Consider the following 18,572-nt stretch of genomic DNA (forward strand, 5'->3'; position numbering starts at 1 on the left):
TTCATCCAATTGGAGTTAGTGTCTCATCCCTTTACAAGAACATAAGCAAAATATTTACTACGATTTTAGTTATTAAACATATTATAATATTATCATTTCAGTCATACATATTTTTAATTATTAGTTTACACTTTTAAAAACTCCTTTTAATCTCTTTCTATTCACAATTAATGTGATTAACATGAGAAACAGTGTAGAAATTAAAGTACGAAACTTAGTATATTTAGTCTTTTGTAAGATGTAAAATCTAATTTTTGATGGAGAGACATTGATAGCTCAAGTTGTTATACTAAAATATACATGCATGTAATTATAATAATAGTAAACTCAGTCCACTACGCGCCCTACTAGTTAAGCGTTTGCTGAAACCTAAACAAATACATACAAGTGAACGTGGTCCTTTGAAAGAAGCAGAGACTTCTACGCAATGGCCATGTGAGACATGTCTCGGTTCTTGAGCTTCCAATTCACTCAGATACCATATTAACATGTTCTGCCTCTCCAAGAATCTTCCCTCCTTCTCTCCTCTCTGTATCCAGTAAGTTGTTCCAAACTTTGTCTCTCTTTTAATAACCCTTTTATTCTTTTCTTCCTTCATTCCTCAACTTGTATTTCTGTGTGTTTTCTCCACCCATGATTTCACTATTTTAATTTTAATATTCTCGAACAAGCATATCTGAATCCACCAGTATTAACTGTCTTTTCTGTCCCACACATGTACATGATGCAACTGTCTTTTTTTTTTCTTTTTCTATTATTTTTATTATTATTAACCTTATGGTCGTGATGATAACTGTGGTTAGATGAAGTTTTTCATTCCCAACCCACTTTTGCAGGGTTGAATTCCAGCACACTTATGCTGTTAAAAATGTCCCAACCATGCTTATGTGAAGTCCCATCCTTTATCATCATTAATGCTCAATTTCTCCATAACACTGTCACTGTGATGGAATCAGGTTGTGAAAATGAATGTTTGGTTTGTGTAGGATGCTTTGCTTGAAAGGATGGGGTGCACTAACTCTGTGTATAGGAAAAAAAAAACAAGCTTTCCTGAAGTTGTGTTCTTTGTTCCATCAACAAGAATTCCGGTGCAATCTGATCTTCAAAGGGTGCTTAAGGGTGTAATTCCACGGGATCTTGCTGATAAATTGACTTCTCTAAGGAATCAGATAGTGTTGGTAGCAGAGGATACTGGTGTGTCTTTGCTTCTTCACTTTATAAGTATTTTTTTTTTTGTTATATTTATTTTACTTGTTTCTTAAAATACACAAGAATTGGATCATGAACAATAGGTTATAAACCTGGATGTTTTCACTATATAGGACAATCAGTGGTCAAAATTTAGAACTTATGTTCTGCTTACTCCACTTCTTCAGTTGATGGCATTTATGAAGAAATTATAAATTTATCGTAGAATGAATAGTGAAGTGTGAAAATGGCATGCAGATCTGAAGTTTTAATATTTTGTGCAGATGGATTAGCTATAACTGAATTGCGGCGAGCTTTGAATGAATACTTGTCTCTTCTGATTGGACTTACGAAGAAAGGTTTCCCAAATTGCACATAATCTCCCCTTCTTCCAAAACCCTTACAAACTTTTTATAGAATGAATATTTTTTCTCTGTATTTCTCAAAATGGGCTGCGTGATTTTCATTTGTTTACAGAGTATGGTCTTGAAGGGCTAATAGATTTTAAATGGAAAAATTTAGAAGATGGGAAACAAGTAAGTCCATAAAAAAAACTCATTCTTCTTCATTATTATTACTTTTATTATTGTTAATTTTAGTTTCTTTAACATGGTTAAGTCCACTTGGCAGGATAGCAGTGTAGCAAATACCTGGTTTGAGGTGCTATCTGCAGTTCACCTTATGGCTATGCTGACACTCTCTGAGGCTGACTCAATGATGATTCCAAAGGACTCGTCAGGCTCTGGATTCAGGGTTGTATCTTCAGGTTTTGTGTCAATACATAACCTTTGGCGTAGTAGTTTTAAACCATCCACAAGTTGAACAATCATTGATCATGCATATTTGTGTTGTAAGATATCAAGAGGGAGGCAATTGATTTGTTGCTCAAGGCCTCAGGATACCTGGAGTTCTGTTTAAGGGATATTCTTACACGCATACCTCCTGAAATCAGGTATCTTTCTGAATAGATTTTAAGTTTGTGAAACTAGTTTTGGACCAGCACTGAACACCCTATAGTAAAGTACATTCAAACAACATTCAGGAATACTTTTCCCCACGACTTACAGGAGGGTGTGTTGGAGGCTATTGCTATTCAAACACTAGGCCAGGTACTCTTTGATCATTATCTCTAGATTTACATGTGCAAGCATTTAATTCTTATAGGGTACAATTTTATGACTGATGAAAGTAATAATAGTTCATCTTGATGATTATTTAGGGAACTGAGATTCAATTTGGTCTTGCTGTGGAGTGTCAGAAGGCAACTTTGTCTGTGAAGAGGAGATTGGCATGTGAACAGCTGATATACTTTAGTCAGGTTTTTATTCAATCTTTTGAGCATCTATTCATCATTACTGCTTTAAATCACTAACTTTATTACTGCAATCTGTTCATATCTGTTAAAAGGAAATTATTATCCTTAATATTTCCTTTTAACACTTTTTTTGTTTGCTCAAGTGCGGATTGCTGTTTCTCAAGTAAAAATGTTTCACTTTCTTGAGCAGGCTTATCACTGCTTGTTAGGATGCGACACCAACCAAGGGCATGGAAGGAAGCATCTCCGATTCATCAAATGGAAATTCCTGGAAGCCAAGGTTAGTAATGGTATCAAATACTTTCCACCAAAAATAAATCTTTCACATATCCAATAATTTATGAATTTACTTAGAATACACCTACATACTTTGTAAAGAATTTTTTATACTATCATCTAATCATGAATTTTCATGTAACTAAAAATTGTGACTTTTTTATAAAATTGCTGATAACATCATACTTTATTATATATAATCCATACCTTACATTTTTTTTATTATGTTGTCAGGCTGCAGCCTACTACTACCATGGTCTGATCCTTGACAAGGGTAATGAACCAAATAGTCCCATTGGTGCTGTGTCTTGTTTTCTTGCTGCAGAAGAGCTTCTGAGTGAAAGCAAGAAGGCCAGCTTAAGCTTTTGCCTTGCAGCTCCAGTTACAAGGTTGGTAGCGATCTTTGACTCTTGTCTGGATGCTTCGTTTGTCACACTCCTTTATCTTAAATAACAAATGCGTATTTCTCTGTTTTCAAGAGTTCCTCCACTCTGGGGTGCTATGAAATTTTTACACCAGAAAATTCCTGAAGTTGCATCAAGGAAGTCCCAGATGTATGGCTACCTTTGGGAGCAAGAGAAGTAAGGAGCTTTCTTTGTTTCCAACTCGTTTGATTTATTAACTAAACTCCTAATTTCCTTTAGATATATCATAATTATGAAAATTTGGAATTCTGTTAATGATGCAGGGGTCTCCGATCATTGCCAGACCTTCCTGAGTTCCAATTATCATTACGTCCAGATGACTATGAACTGCCTGAAATTGACCCAGCATGGGATAGTAGAAACTGGGAATCTCTAGGGCAGCCATTGAAGGAGCACCTTATAGATAGTGATGAGAATCCAACTGATTGATGAACTTAAATGATCTTATTTGTTTTCTATCTGTAGTTCAATACCTTCTTGAATATTAGAACTCTTCTATACATGCTAACATTGTCATAGATATCAAGGTTACTTACTATTCATTATATGATTACCCAACTTATATGGTATAAGTGAATCATAACTTTTCTCTATAATCATCAATAATACCGGTACTAAAAGATACGGATACCAGAGTTACAGAAGGATCTTAATATTCTAATATTAATTGGTAATCTTTTCTAATTATCAGTTGTTTCTCTTTATAAAGAAGAATAATTGGGTGTCTTTTCTAATTATCAGTTGCTTCTCTTTATAGAAGAGAATAATTGAGTGTTTTTTTCTAATTATCAGTTATTTCTATTTATAGAGGGGAATAACCTTTATTTTATCTTTGTGTGTTATGATTCTAGTATTTAATTATTGATTATTTCCTTCTTTAGTTAAACCCTAGAATGAGTGTACTACTTGTATATATTCAGACCATTTGTTTTGATTTTGAATAATAAGAAAGAAGAGATATTCATTCTCATATCCTTTGTCTTCAGTTTACTCTTTTGTTCATCTATGTTCTATTTTGTAATATGGTATAAGAGCTCTGCTTGCTACATTTATTCATGGGTGGTGAAGTTGATGATCCCTCACAAGATCTAAGTTCACCTTACCATGTTAGTTCATCAGATAATCCTTCCTTTCTTATTGTCCCTATTATTCTTGAGGGACCAGATTATCATCATTGGTCTCGCTCGTTTCAAATAAGCCTAATTTCAAAGAACAAAATAGGTTTCATTGATGAAACTATAGAAGCTCCCAATCGTACCAAATCATTGTTTCCAACATGGCAGAGAGCCAATATGTTGGTTGTTTCGTGGATTCTCAAGGCTGTTTCTCAATCCATTGCGCAGAGCATCATCTGTATGGACAATGCCTTTGACATATGGAATGATTTAAAGGAAAGGATCTGTATGGACAATGCCTTTGACATATGGAATGATTTAAAGGAAAGGTTCTTACAAGGAGACATGATTCGTATTTCTGATATCCAGGAGATGATTTCTTCTTTTAAACAAGGTGAGTTAACTGTTACAAACTATTTCACTCAGTTAAAAATTCTTTGGGATGAACTTGATCTTTTCCGCCCGCTATCCGCTTCTTCATGTGCCTCTAAATGCAATACTCTTGTGAATGTTTCTAAATATAAAACACAAGAACAAATTATCAAATTTCTAAGGGGGCTAAATGATAATTATTCGACTGTGAGAACTCAAATTCTATTGATGGACCCTTTGTCATCCTTGAATAAAGTTTGCTCTCTTGTTACACAACAAGAGAGGCAAATATTTGATGATCAATCCAAGGCAATGATTGCTACTAGCAAAGGAGGTTATAAAAACAATGCTACAACCTATGGCAGAGGTGCTGGATACGAAAGAGGAAGCAATGGAAGAGGATATACTTCCAAAATTTGTAGTCATTGTGGAAGGACAGGACATACCATTGATACATGCTATAAAAAGCATGGCTTTCCACCTCATTTCAAGTTCAAAAATCAGAATCATTATCAGAGTCATACTAATGCAGTTTTTCAGAATAAAAATTTCAATAATAATGAGCAGAATCATGAAGGTTCAAAGTCAGAAGTGGAGTCTCAACAAATTGGTTTTACTCCTGAGCAGTATCAAACATTGTTAGCTCTTTTACAATAGACCAAATCCAGTGGCAATGCTTCTAATCAAGTCTCTATTATTCCCTCCAATCCCTCCAATGAAACAGGTAATAATTTTATTTCTTCTTTTAGTTCTTGGATTATTGATAGTGGTGCTACTGATCACATTTGTTCATCCTTAACTTATTTCACTTCATATCATCAAATTGATCCTATTTATGTCAAATTACCAAATGGAAATCAAGTCATTGCCAATTATTCTAGAATTGTTTTTCTCAATCAAAATCATGTCATAGACAATGTTTTGTACATTCCTTGCTTCCATTTTAATCTTCTTTCCGTAGCAAAATTGATTGATAAACTATCTTGTGTTCTTACCTTTGACTCTAATGGTTGTCACATTCAGGACAAAATAACTATGAAAATGATTGGAATCGCTAAGACGCAAGATAGACTTTATATACTCAGGATCCCATCTTACCAGAAATTTCAAATTAAACCCCTTGAATGTACACACAACATCAATACTGTTAATGTCAGTGCTAGTGATCTAGAAACCCTTTGGCATTTTCGATTAGGTCATATTTCAAATAAATGTGTTGATGTTATCAAGAATAAATTTCCTTTTGTTAAATATAACAAATCTTTTGTTTGTGATGTTTGTCATTTTGCAAAGCAAAAAAGACTTTCTTTTCCTATTAGTACATCTAAATCAAAAAAATGTTTTGATTTGATTCATGTAGATGTTTGGGGACCATACTCAATACCATCAATTCATGGTCATAAATATTTCTTGACCATAGTTGATGACTATTCGAGGTACACATAGATTTTTCTTTTGAAACAAAAATCTGAAGTTGTTAAGGTTTTGGAAAATTTTGTTATTTTTGTTCAAACACAGTTTGAGACAACAATAAAAATAATAAGAAGTGATAATGGAACTGAATTTTTCATGACTAATTTTTTTGTCAGTAAAGGAATAATACATCAAACATCATGTGTCTATACTCCACAACAAAATAGTATAGTTGAAAGGAAACATGATCATTTATTAGATGTAGCAAGAACTCTTATGATACAATCTCATTTACCCAAAATTTATTGGTCATATTCTGTGATACATGCTGCGCATATTATAAACATGCTTCCCACACCTGTTTTAAACTATTCTTCTCCTCATGAAATGCTTTTCAAAACTGATGCAAATTTTAATGGATTAAAGGTGTTTGGTTCTTTATGTTATGCTAGTACCTTGTCAACAAATAGAAGAAAATTTGATCCAAGAGCATCAAAATGTGTTTTTATTGGTTTTCAACGGGGGACAAAAGGATATATTTTGTTGAATATTCAATCAAGAGAAATTTTTGTGTCTAGGGATGTTGTCTTTTATGAACATGTTTTTCCATACCAAAGGGTTCAAGATACTAGCAATGAAACTAACAGTCCCGAAAGTCTTTTATGAACATGTTTTTCCATACCAAAGGGTTCAAGATACTAGCAATGAAACTAACAGTCCCGACGTTAATGATCAAATTTTGTTTGCTGAAGATCAATTTGTCTTAATTCAGCCATCAGAAGCCATTCTTGCACCTTGTGATAATACACCTAGTGATAATGTTGAAAATAGTAGTGATAATAATTGCGAGTCACAAATTGAGGTTTCAGAAGAAGAATGTTCCCATATAGACCAAAACCTCAATGAAAATCATGATATAGAACAAAGTTCTGAATCAGATCCATCTTTCTGAATGAGCACAAGAATAAAAAAATCACCTGAGTATTTAAAGGATTATCATTGTAATTTTAATGTTTCCAATACATCTTCAAGTGTTAAATATCCTTTGAATTCTATTTTGTCTTATAGCAATTTTTCACCTTCTTACAAATCTTTTGTTATGTCTCTTTCTTCACATGTTGAGCCAAACACTTATTCTGAAGCTGTGAAACATGACTGTTGGAGAAAAGCTATACAATGTGAGATATCTGCTTTAGAGTCAAATCAAACTTGGGAGACTGCTCTTCTGCCTCAAAACAAAGCTGTCATAGGTTGCAAATGGGTATTCAAAATAAAATATAAGGCTGATGGAACAATTGAAAGGTATAAAGCAAGGTTAGTGACAAAGGGATATACACAAACAGAAGGCATTGACTACCTCGATACTTTCTCTCCAGTAGCAAAGATGACCACCATAAGGTTGCTTCTTTCTTTAGCTTTTATTTATAATTGGGAATTGAAACAATTATACATAAACAATGCCTTTTTACATGGAGATTTGAAAGAAGATGTATACATGGTTGCTCCTCCTAGATTGACTTCTATTCCACCAGGAAAAGTTTGTAAACTAAAAAAGGATTTATATGGCCTTAAACAAGCCAGCAGAGAATGGTTTGCCAAACTGTCATCATTTTTGCTTTCTATGGGATATACTCAATCTATTAATGATCATTCCTTGTTCATTAATTCTTCTGAAGGATCTTTTACAACATTATTGGTATATGTGGATGATATAATATTGGCAGGAAATGATAAAGAAGAGATTGTTCGAATCAAACAAGCCTTTAATCAGACATTCAAGATTAAAGATCTTGGGAATTTAAGATACTTTCTTGGTCCAGAAGTAGCAAGGAGTAAGATAGGAATAATGGTAAATAAAAGGAAATATGCATTGGAATTATTAACCGATGCAAGTCTTTTAGCCTGCAAACCTGCACCCACTCCTATTGATAATCATGAGAAATTCTCTTCTACTGGAAGTATTCCTTTCACAGATATTCAAGCCTACAGAAGATTGATTGGAAGGCTTATGTATCTCACTAATACCCGACCTGACATAACATTTTCTGTGCAACAACTCTCTCAGTTTCTTATTAAGCCTACAATTGTTCACTATAATGCAGCGATTAGAATTCTCAGATATATCAAAGGGGCTCCAAGTCTTGGTCTATTTTCTCTTCCACTACTTATGTTCATCTCAAAGCCTTTTGTGATAGTGATTGGGGCACCTGCAGTGATTCAAGACAATCAATGACTGGTTTTAGTGTGTATCTTGGGAATTCTCTCATATCTTGGAAATCAAAGAAGCAAGGAACAATACAAAAGAGTTCTTGTGAAGCTGAATACAGGGCAATGGCCACTGTTACATGTGAAATTCAATGGCTAACTTATCTTCTTCAAGATTTCAAAGTTCCTTTTGAGCAACCATCTCTTTTATACTGTGACAATGACTCAGCAAGATACATTGCAGCAAATCCAGTATTTCACGAACGTACAAAACATATAGAAATAGATTGTCACGTGGTCAGGGAAAAATTAAAGAAGGGTCTCATCCATTTGCTTCCCATTTCCACCACAGAGCAACTGGCTGATATTTATACCAAAGCTTTAAGTCCTCAATCTTTTAAGAATATTTGTTTCAAGCTGGGTCTCATCAATATTTGCTCTCCAGCTTGTGGCGGGGTATTAAAGGATACGGATACCAGAGTTACAGAAGGATCCTAATATTCTAATATTAATTGAGAGTCTTTTCTAATTATCAGTTGTTTCTCTTTATAGAGAAGAATAATTGGGTGTCTTTTCTAATTAATAGTTGCTTCTCTTTATAGAAGAGAATAATTAAGTGTCTTTTCTAATTATCAGTTATTTCTCTTTATAGAGGGGAATAACCTTTATTTTATCTTTGTGTGTTATGATTATAGTATTTAATTATTGATTATTTCCTTCTTTAGTTAAACCCTAGAATGAGTGTACTACTTGTATATATTCAAACCGTTTGTTTTGATTTTGAATAATAAGAAAGAAGAGATATTCATTCTCATATCCTTTGTCTTTAGTTTACTCTTTTGTTCATCTCTGTTCTATTTTGTAATAACCGGCTTGTAATAATCTAGTTTCTTTCTTTTAATTACCCCTATGATTTGTGGATTAATTCTTCTTTGTAGATGTTTCTCTGTAATCATCAATAATACAAACTGATAATAATTTAGTTACCTGTTTTTTAACTACCTCTAAGATTTGTGAATTAACACTTCTTTCTGGCTATTTCACTAGTTTAGTAACTTCTTCCATAAGTATCTTATGCATGCACAGTGAAGGACTGATCTCAGGGATGTAAGCTAAAGTCTTTCCTAGGATTTTTCTAGTTTTTCTTAAGCTAAACCAAAGGGAATATGATGAGACAAAAGCAATGGAAAACAAAAAAATGACAAACAACAATTAAGGCTGGATAAAAGCTAGCACAAACAAATGGAACCTAAGAGACATTTTGGAAAATACATATGTAAATGGCTGAAAACTTGAATTATATGACAAGATTAAGCAAAAATGAGACATGACTATTGACATGAAAATATTAAAAACACAAAACAACACCTATTGGCACACTTTGACCAAATCAAACATGAATTAAGACAACAAAACATGAAAGAAATTCAAGAATAATGCAAGCTATAATAGGTTTTACGGCGAACCACTTGTTATTGTTATGAACAATTAACCAACAAAACACAAAACAAACAAAAACTAAACCATTTAAAAGGATTGTAATTAAGATTAAACGATACAAACAACAAAGAATCTCAAAACAAACCGATTACAGCGAAAGAAAATTGAAAGACAATTCATCAATAATTTTCTAAGAAAAAAACTCTTTAATAAACTCAATGAACTTATGTTCCTTGGAATGGCCTAGGTTTAACCTATACTACATTAGGGAGCAAGTTGGTTTAACCTATAATACATTAGGGAGCAAGTTATATTTTGTTTGAAAATTGAATGTGACTATAGCAGTTATCATGTAGCATCTGATGGGGTTGGTCATTTCACAACTAAAGAAACACAAGTTTTGAATGCTAATTTTCTTTAGAGGGTTTAAGGATTTAAGAGTTGAGAAAAGGATAACCTTTTTAGGAAAGCAAAAAGTGACTTTTTGAATTCAAAGAAGATGTATATAGGTTGGGAAAATAAACACTAACTTTTTCTTAAAGTTTTTACTAAACTACCCTTCCTTTATCCAGAGAACATCCGAGGCATAAAGTTATGGTTCGTCTACAAGAATATATCTTCGTCTAATATGTCCAAGCATTTGATCATGTTATTTATCTTAAGTTTAGATGTACTTATGACTCCAGACAATGTGTAATGGAGTGTTTATAAGACGGTATTTCATTTATAGATTGTATGATGAAAATCCATCCAGCCTCGAAACATTTGGCTAAGAAGATTGGAAGCAGAAAAAGGATCTTAGAAGACTCTTTTCTCAGGAAGAATTAATGTTGTCTGCTCTTCCATTTTTATCTAGTTTTATAAACATTATGCAAAGTAGTATAGGCTTTATTGTGGGCTTGTATTTGGGTCATGTTTTAGGCTAATTTTCATGGGCCATGTTTTAGGCCAATTTTCATGGGCCATGTATTGGGCCAATTAGAGTAGGGTGTAAATAGAAAAGGAAAGAGTCTAACTAGAGTTACAATTGGGCCTCCTTGGACCCAATGCAATTCTAGACCATCTAAAGAGTTTTTAGGGTTAAAGCTTGCACATTGGCTGCCTAGAGCACTATAAATACAAGTGTTAGCCCCCTTGTAAATCATATTTAAATTGATAATGAAACACTACCCAAGTTACTAGCTCATTTTTCTTCAAATTCTCACTCTCAAGTTTGCACTTCTATTAGTGTTTTTCTTGAATCTTCTTAGAAGTTGGCCACACCTCTTCTAAACCTCTCCACCTCTCCTTTTCATTTCATCTTCTCCACATTTCAATTCAGCCATTGATGTCACTTTCAATCTTTTATATTTCTAGATTTTGTTTTAGATCTAGATTTTCCCTTTTAATAGACTCAATTTCATTACATGCAATCCTATATTTCTTTATGAAAGTCTTATATGCAGATACTAGTTGGTTATTTACTATTATGGTTTCTTGATATAACTTACTAAGACAACATAGATCAAGAAGATTTACCTCTTTGTTGTATTCATTAGCATCACAGCTTTCCAAAGGATCTGTCACATAATTATCACATGTATCCTAGTCCATTTCCTTTAATGTTGAAATATTATACATAAGATAGATATGATCAGGCTTAGTGTCAAATGAGTTTGGATTGCTTTTTGAACCTCTGTGTGGTATACAAATCATATTAAACATATCTTTGGAGCTTGTTATGGAAATGACTTTCATTAGTTCTTCTTCAGATAAAGTTCCTAAAAGCATGTATCTAGCTTTGGCATTAAGTTTATATCTATCTTTCTATTGATCAGTCCATGATTCTCTAGATAGCAATTCTCCAGAGCAATCAAGTACAAATGCAATGCCTTCTTGGATGATGGTCAACTTGCTTTCATCTATGTGTTCAGAAAGTTGATCATTTTTCTTTCCACATATTATATTTTTTTCCTTTAAACAATGGTGGCTTGTTGATGGTTTTTGTCTCAAACTTTATAAAGTGCACAAAGGATCTTACCTCAAGTCTTGTTAAGAACTAACCCCTAAGGTTAGCTATAACACTAATTGAAGGTTCAATTGGCTGCAAAAGAAGGGGTTGAATGAAGCCCACACTCAACTTGCAGAATATTTACCAACAAAAACCAATAAGTAAACAAGGAATATACATATATATATATATATATATATAGAGAGAGAGAGAGAGAGATTGGTTCACTCACCAATAAGGGCTACGTCTAGTTCCCTAGAGAAACCCACTCAAGAGTCTTTCACGAACAAGTATTCTACACCTCTTCATGTCACTAATATTTTATACCTCTATAGGTTACAAGTATTCTTAACCTCTTCAAGTTCACCAAGTATTCTCTACCTCTCTAGGTACACCAAGTATTCTAACCTCTTCAGGTAACCAAGTATTCTAACCTCCAGGTTCAATGTCCCAATCTCCCCCTAAGATCAAAGACCTTTCAATACAATGAGAAAATCTCTCATTCAGAGAGAACAAATGAGGGTCCCTAGGTATACTTCACAATGGTAAAGGATTTACAATGGTTTCGCACACTACCCAATCTTACATGTTGCTCTCAATTAAGATATATGAAATTCTAGGCACAATTCTTAACACCATAACAACAACTTTTTATGAACACTTGTATATTGTTTATATTCGCTTCGTTGTTGTATTCTTCATCCTTGTTGTCTTTATATAGAATTCTGAAATATGAACATTGCAGCTTTAGGGTTTCTTCAATTCTTCATATATTAGATACTTGATTTAAAAACTTATACTCTGAAATTTCTTTATGGTTAAGGCTCTTCAAAAACTTTCTTTATCTTCAATAAATATGAACGTTGGCATTTGAATCTTCATAACTTCAATATCTACTCAACTTGCCACATTGTTCTTCTTTAATGCACTAGACATTGAATATGGAAAATTTTGTTCTGGTGATATGTGTGCTTCTGAAATCTCCTGAAACATTTCAAAATGTTTCTTTACTCATATTAGATGTGAACGTCACAGGTTGAATCATTAATACCTTTGGATTTTCTCTTTCCTGTTATGTTCACCATCTTTAATGTGTTAGACGCTTTAATGAGATCTTATGCGTCTTTGGTATGTATTTGTCTTTCAAATACTTTCTTCATCAGTATGAACTTTGTCTGTTGAGATTTGACCAACTCTGGACTTGGATATTTTTATATGTGTATTGTTCATCTTCTCTCTCGTATTAGACGCTAAAATAGAAAACTTCAAATGTGCATCTTAAATGTGATTTCTTCTCTTGAAACTTTTTTAGAGTACTTCACGTATTGCATTCCTTTGTTTGAATCTTCATTTAGCTTCTCGATTAGCGCAAATCTTGTTGGTCAACTCCATCATTCTTGATTAGCACAAATCTTGTTGGTCAAACACAGAGAAAGGAACTTTTGGTTCCATTTTTGTGCACATCTTCAAGTCCCCTTAATAGTTTATGAGAAAAAAAATAAGTATCAATGAACAATATAATTTATAATTTAAAACATGGGTATCACTGAAACCATATCTTTAAATATTTGTGAATTATGTAAACTTTCTATACTCATATATTTCATAGTTAATTTTATGTTAAAGAACTTTCCAAGTTAATATTGATTCAAAATATTAAAGCATAATTATTTTTAACCTGGTTATTATCTCATTAATTATATTTTGAAAACCTTTGATATAGAAACATTTCAAACTTTATTTTTCAAAAACTTTTACATTGATATATTGTTTAATCAAATTTGTTCTAAACATTTAATGCATTAATCGTATTTGAAAAATAATGTTTTCTATAATTTAGAAATACGAAATAGTATTTGGAAAGCATAAACATAGTGTCATAAAATATTCCAAGAATGTAAAAGATTAAGCATGAACACTTTCCTGTTTATCGTGTTCCATCTGATGCTTCAACAATGCTTGTATCGTCTTATATTTTATAGTTTTTAGCATCTAATGCTTATGAGCATATTATATACTATGTGTTCCCCATAGGATTTGTGTTTGATGTGAGATTTTAAAGTGTTTCAATACTTGGATCGTTTATTATGATCATTTTCCAACTCCATCATCTAATTCTTCGTCTATTGTGATTTCTCCACGAGCTTTGTCTGATAGGTCTTTATGTTGACGAACGCTTCATCTTATGTGGTGTTATTACATTTTATTGAATTTTATGCACAACAATATTTATTTTCAATGTTCTATTTGATTATATTTGTTTCAAGAGTGAAGATGAAGACTGAATCATTTTATCAGTGTTTAGACAATTTCGTCTAACAACCTTTTCTCTTGTTATATGGTCCATTGAGTCTTGTTCACTTTCTCTTTGCTTTGTCTGATCTTTTGTGATGAACTTGGTCATATCACAATACACCTTATATTGTTTGTTATCATCAAAACATATAGACGCTCAATCATGAGATTGTCTTATGCGTATTGTGTTGTCTACTAACTCAACATGAACAAAGAAAACATAGAAAAGTATTACCACAACTCCACAGCTGAAGCTACACAAGAATTAATAATTGCACGAACTTTATTTGAAAATCATAAAAAGCACAAATGTGTGAGAGAAAAGCAATGAAATATGTTAATCTTTTGTTTTGATAAACCTTAAAAGTTACCAATACAATGGAATTATCGAAACCATGATAAATACATGTTCAATCATCTTATTATAATTATCCATGTATTGTGAATATTCATATTATATTATGAATAATTTATTTTGGTTTTTTTATTTTCATATAACATTATGAAGATGTTTTTTAGATTTTTTATTTTCTAATTACACTGACGAAGGGGTTAAAATAAAATATCAATCACATTTTTGTCATAAAATTAAGGTACAAGAACATAAATATAGATTGTACCTAAGTTGATTCGGCTTCCTCCCTCCTTATCTCTATCTAGATGTTGTGGACTCTAGAGAATCTATATCTCTAAAGAAAGACAATTATATGAGTTGCATAATTATATAAGATGTGGTACCTCTAACAATGTTCTACCAACTTATGATTATTTGAACACTAGTTTAGCATATAGGTGACTAGATCACTCATGTACTTAGCCTTATCTATAAGAATTGTTTTGGTACAGCTAAAAGTGATGGAAGAGGCCCAAGCCCATGATAGAAAAAGCCCAAGCCCAAGCCCAAATACAAGTTCAAGCTTCAGCGCAAGCCCAACAAATAGAGGATATGGGCCAACTAAGCATCATTGGATGTCTATTTTTGTAATTACTTTTGAGTATTTTTTAGTATAACATAAAGGGAGGTGTAGATATAGATATAAGAGGTGCAAATGTATTAAGCTAAGTCACACCTTCCATGTGACATAAAAAGAAGGTGTAAGTGTAGATTTAGGAGGTGCCAAAAAAAGATACCAAGTCACACTTCCCTTGTGACTAGAAATTGGCTCCAAATTCAAATGCTTCTCATTTGAATCTCCCTCCACTTTCTTTTGAATTTCCAGCCCTCTAAACACTATAAATAAGAGGGCTTGGCTTATGTATTTGGAAGATTAATGAGAGTAATGTTATGCTGCCCACATTGTGCCATACATTGCTTTTGCCTAGTTTCTAGGACCTAATCTTCATCTTCACCATCTATTCAAGGGCTGGCCGAACCTCCCTTCTTCCATACTCATCATGCACCTTCAAGATCACCTCAACTTCTAGGAGGAACTTGCCCATTTCAATCCATAGGTTCCGCACCATTTTTCACAACATCCAAGAAGAGCTCCATGAATTTGCCATCATTTGGTATCATGAGCATAGGTTCTTCAAAGATGAGTTGTTCTTGGTCTTTTCATTTTTAGTTCTTCTTTATTTCATGTTGTTCATCTTGTTTCCATAATTGTCTTGCTGTTTTTTAAATTTTAATTTGTTTTGGTGTGCTATTTGGAAGACCCAACCGGTGCACTTTGTTCAATTGATCTTGAACAATCCTTGTGCAATTTGTGATAGGATTCCATACACCTTTGAGTTGTTGTTTTTCTTTTAGGTTTTTGAGTCTTTATTGCACTTTTAATTTGGTTCATATTATTCTCTTTGAGTCTTTTAATTTCTGAATCCATATATGTTTTGTCAAGTCATGTTCATCCACAATGTCATCAATTCATAATAGTCCTTTGTTTGGCTTGATTGTTTCTTGATTTTGGGTATTTTTGCTTACTTTGAAACTGCTGTGATATTGGTCTTTTGGTGCCTTCTATTTTTAGTTTGAGTTCATATTTGTGTTTAGATCCTACACAAATTCTATTTCACAAACTCCATTGTGTTTAAATTTCCAGAATCCCCTGTTTTACATTCTCTGTGCTGGCTGTTTTGTTCCAGAAAATTATTTTCACTCATAGGAAATTTTTTATTCTCTGGAATATGCAAGATTAGGCTGTTACAGAAAAGAAAAAAAAAAGAATCAGCTCAAAAGATTCAATAGAAAAAAAATGATAAATATTTTTAAATCAGTGTGTAAATCTGGGCGCTACAGTTGGCGTGACTGAACACTGAAATTGAAAACATTATTAAAAAAAAAGGCTCATGTGTTTGGAGTGATTCCAAAGCCAGATTTTAGTTAAGATCTTGAATATCTTGCATATCAATTTTCAGAGGCAAATTCCAAAAGGGCAGTTGGGGAAAAACACGTTCTCTGGCCCACAACAATTTTCCAGTGGTGCTGTTTTTTATTTTGTAATCTAATTCTAGTGTTATTCTTAGGATTCTTTTGTGTGCCTACCTTTATTTGAGTACCTTTATTTGCTTGTCTAATATTCTTGGAACTTTTTCTAGTTGTCACAATCTAACTCCATTTGTGTGTTACTGTTTTCTTCAATTAAATTGTTTCTTGCTTTTATTCTTTGGCCTCTAAATTTGGTGCTGGAATTCATTCTCTTTTGGTGCTTATTTGAGTGGAAATTTGACTTGAGTAAGGTCTAGTCTTTTTGATAGGTGCTGGAATTGGAGAATTAAGTCCTTAATTCTAAGGGGAACAAAGGCAAAGGCAGAATCAAACACTTCTCAAAACACCACAAACACTTGGAGGGCCCAACAAGGAAAGACAACCAAGGAAGTGTCAATAGCAAAAACAAAAACAAAAATCAACAAAGGGAGTTTTCTTAATTTTCTTTACAACTTAACTTGTGTTAATTACTTCCTTAATTACGTGATTAGACGGTGAGTGTGTCTTCAAGGGCTCCAAGTGTCCAAGAAGCCTCACCTAGGGCCGACTAGTGTAGAACTATTTAGTTTAGCAATTGTTAATTGTTTTTAATTGTATCTCTTGCTTAATTGGTTTCATTTTCCAATTTGTGTTGCTTTGTTAAGCTTTGATAATCTTTGCTTGGTTAATTAGTTAGCTTGCATTGCTTTCCTTGCAGTAAAAAAATCTAATTTACTAAGAGAAAGTTTTGTGTGAAGCATTAAGGGATAGTCTTTGGCTAAGGCAAGGCTTGGTACTTAAGAAGTCCATTGTGACTCACCTCCCTTACCTGGAAGACTACCTTCTTTGACTTCCCTCAATTTTCTCAAGGTAAAATACTGTATACACAAAGTTTTAGTCATGTCTTCTTCTTCTCATTCTACAAAGTCTATTGGAAGTGAATTAAAATCTTTAAAAACTCTTTTGAAAGAAGTTTCACAAACTGTGCAATCAATTGCATATAGACAATTGGAGAGTGAGACTAAACTTAATGTTTTGACTAAAGCAAAGGATGAGAAGTCTCACATTCTAAAAAAATTACCTTCTCATGCATATATCTCTAAAGATCATGATTCTTTTGGGGAGGGAAGCATTAGAGTAAATGATTATTATCAAGCACCCCCTAGAAGACATAGAAGAGATAGAAAAGAACAAGAAAACCCAAGAGAGGTTAGGGTAGACCAACCCCATTTCCATGGAAAAGAAAATATAGAAGCTTGCCTAGATTGGGAAATGAGGGTAGAAAAATTGTTTGCTTCCCATAAAGAAAGAAAGGAAAGAAAAATACAAAAGAAGAGAGGGGAAGTCGAAAGGAATGCTAAAGAAAAAGAAGAAAAAGAAAAGCATGAGAAGATCCTTGAAGAACAAAAGGCGTGGGAGAAGAGTGTTCCTTCCCACAAGGTCATTCAACAAGACCAAAGATGTAAAAATACCTTTGAAAATATGTGTCTTGTTGAACAACCTCAAAGCCTTACCTTTTGTAAAGGAACACTTGCAAGCCTAAGTGAAAAAGAAGAGTCTTTAAAAGAAGCTTGCATAGATAAAAATGAAAGAGATTATTTCTCATATGTGTTAGGATATCACCAAGTGAATGTCAAGTTTTTTATAAGCATCTACAAAAACAAATTTTTATGTGAAGTAGTGCCTAAAGAAACTTGTCATGTCTTATTGAGACAACCATTGCAAAGTGTACAAATCCTTATAAACAATGGTTGTCACAACGAGACTATCCTTACACATAAGAGAAAAAGTCTTCATGAAGGAGAACTCATGGGACAAATTAGAGTTGATAAAACTCTAGAGCTTTTAAAAGGAAAACTTTTGTCCCCTATGAGAAAAGAAGTTCAAAGACATTACCTTAGGTACAATTCTTGTTTTCAAACTACACCCAAGGCAATGTCTCATGAACTCTATACTCCTTCACCTTTTGCAAATGATCCTTGGGAAGATATAAATTTCATATTAAAACTCCCTAGGACAACAAAAGTTTGTGATTCAATCTTCATTGTTATGGATAAACTCTTCTCTAGAGAAGTGATACATCTTCATGGTTTATCTTCAAGCATAGTGTTGAATAGAGTTCCAAATTTCGCAA

The 18,572-nt window shown here is 33.0% G+C and overlaps 1 protein-coding gene across 5 annotated transcripts; it reads left to right on the forward strand.

Moving 5' to 3' along the window:
* Positions 1-341: 341 nt before the first annotated feature.
* Positions 342-3,773, forward strand: LOC137813635 (Endosomal targeting BRO1-like domain-containing protein). 5 transcript variants are annotated; one of them, XM_068615990.2, is made up of 13 exons: positions 386-538; positions 837-887; positions 987-1,194; positions 1,473-1,547; positions 1,666-1,724; positions 1,819-1,954; positions 2,044-2,140; positions 2,231-2,297; positions 2,408-2,506; positions 2,694-2,783; positions 3,014-3,168; positions 3,259-3,360; positions 3,468-3,773. In XM_068615990.2, the coding sequence occupies exons 3-13, from the start codon at positions 1,005-1,007 to the stop codon at positions 3,631-3,633; spliced, it is 1,236 nt and encodes a 411-aa protein (XP_068472091.1). In that variant the 5' UTR covers positions 386-538; positions 837-887; positions 987-1,004; the 3' UTR covers positions 3,634-3,773. The 5 variants fall into 5 exon arrangements, with proteins under 5 accessions (XP_068472093.1, XP_068472088.1, XP_068472091.1 ...); XM_068615986.2 differs by having other exon boundaries at positions 406-538; positions 1,807-1,954; XM_068615992.2 differs by lacking the exon at positions 837-887 and having other exon boundaries at positions 342-538.
* Positions 3,774-18,572: the final 14,799 nt, after the last annotated feature.

Source organism: Phaseolus vulgaris, chromosome 1 (assembly GCF_051622355.1).
Source record: "Phaseolus vulgaris cultivar YP4 chromosome 1, ASM5162235v1, whole genome shotgun sequence".
Taxonomy (NCBI): domain Eukaryota; kingdom Viridiplantae; phylum Streptophyta; class Magnoliopsida; order Fabales; family Fabaceae; genus Phaseolus; species Phaseolus vulgaris.

Coding starts and splice junctions, on each gene's coding strand:
- LOC137813635 (XM_068615987.2), top strand. CDS start 1,005: ATGGGGTGCACTAACTCTGTGTATAGGAAAAAAAAAACAAGCTTTCCT. Junction 2,507..2,693: donor AGCTGATATACTTTAGTCAG/GTTTTTATTCAA, acceptor TTTCTTGAGCAG/GCTTATCACTGCTTGTTAGG. Junction 3,169..3,258: donor CTTGCAGCTCCAGTTACAAG/GTTGGTAGCGAT, acceptor TCTGTTTTCAAG/AGTTCCTCCACTCTGGGGTG.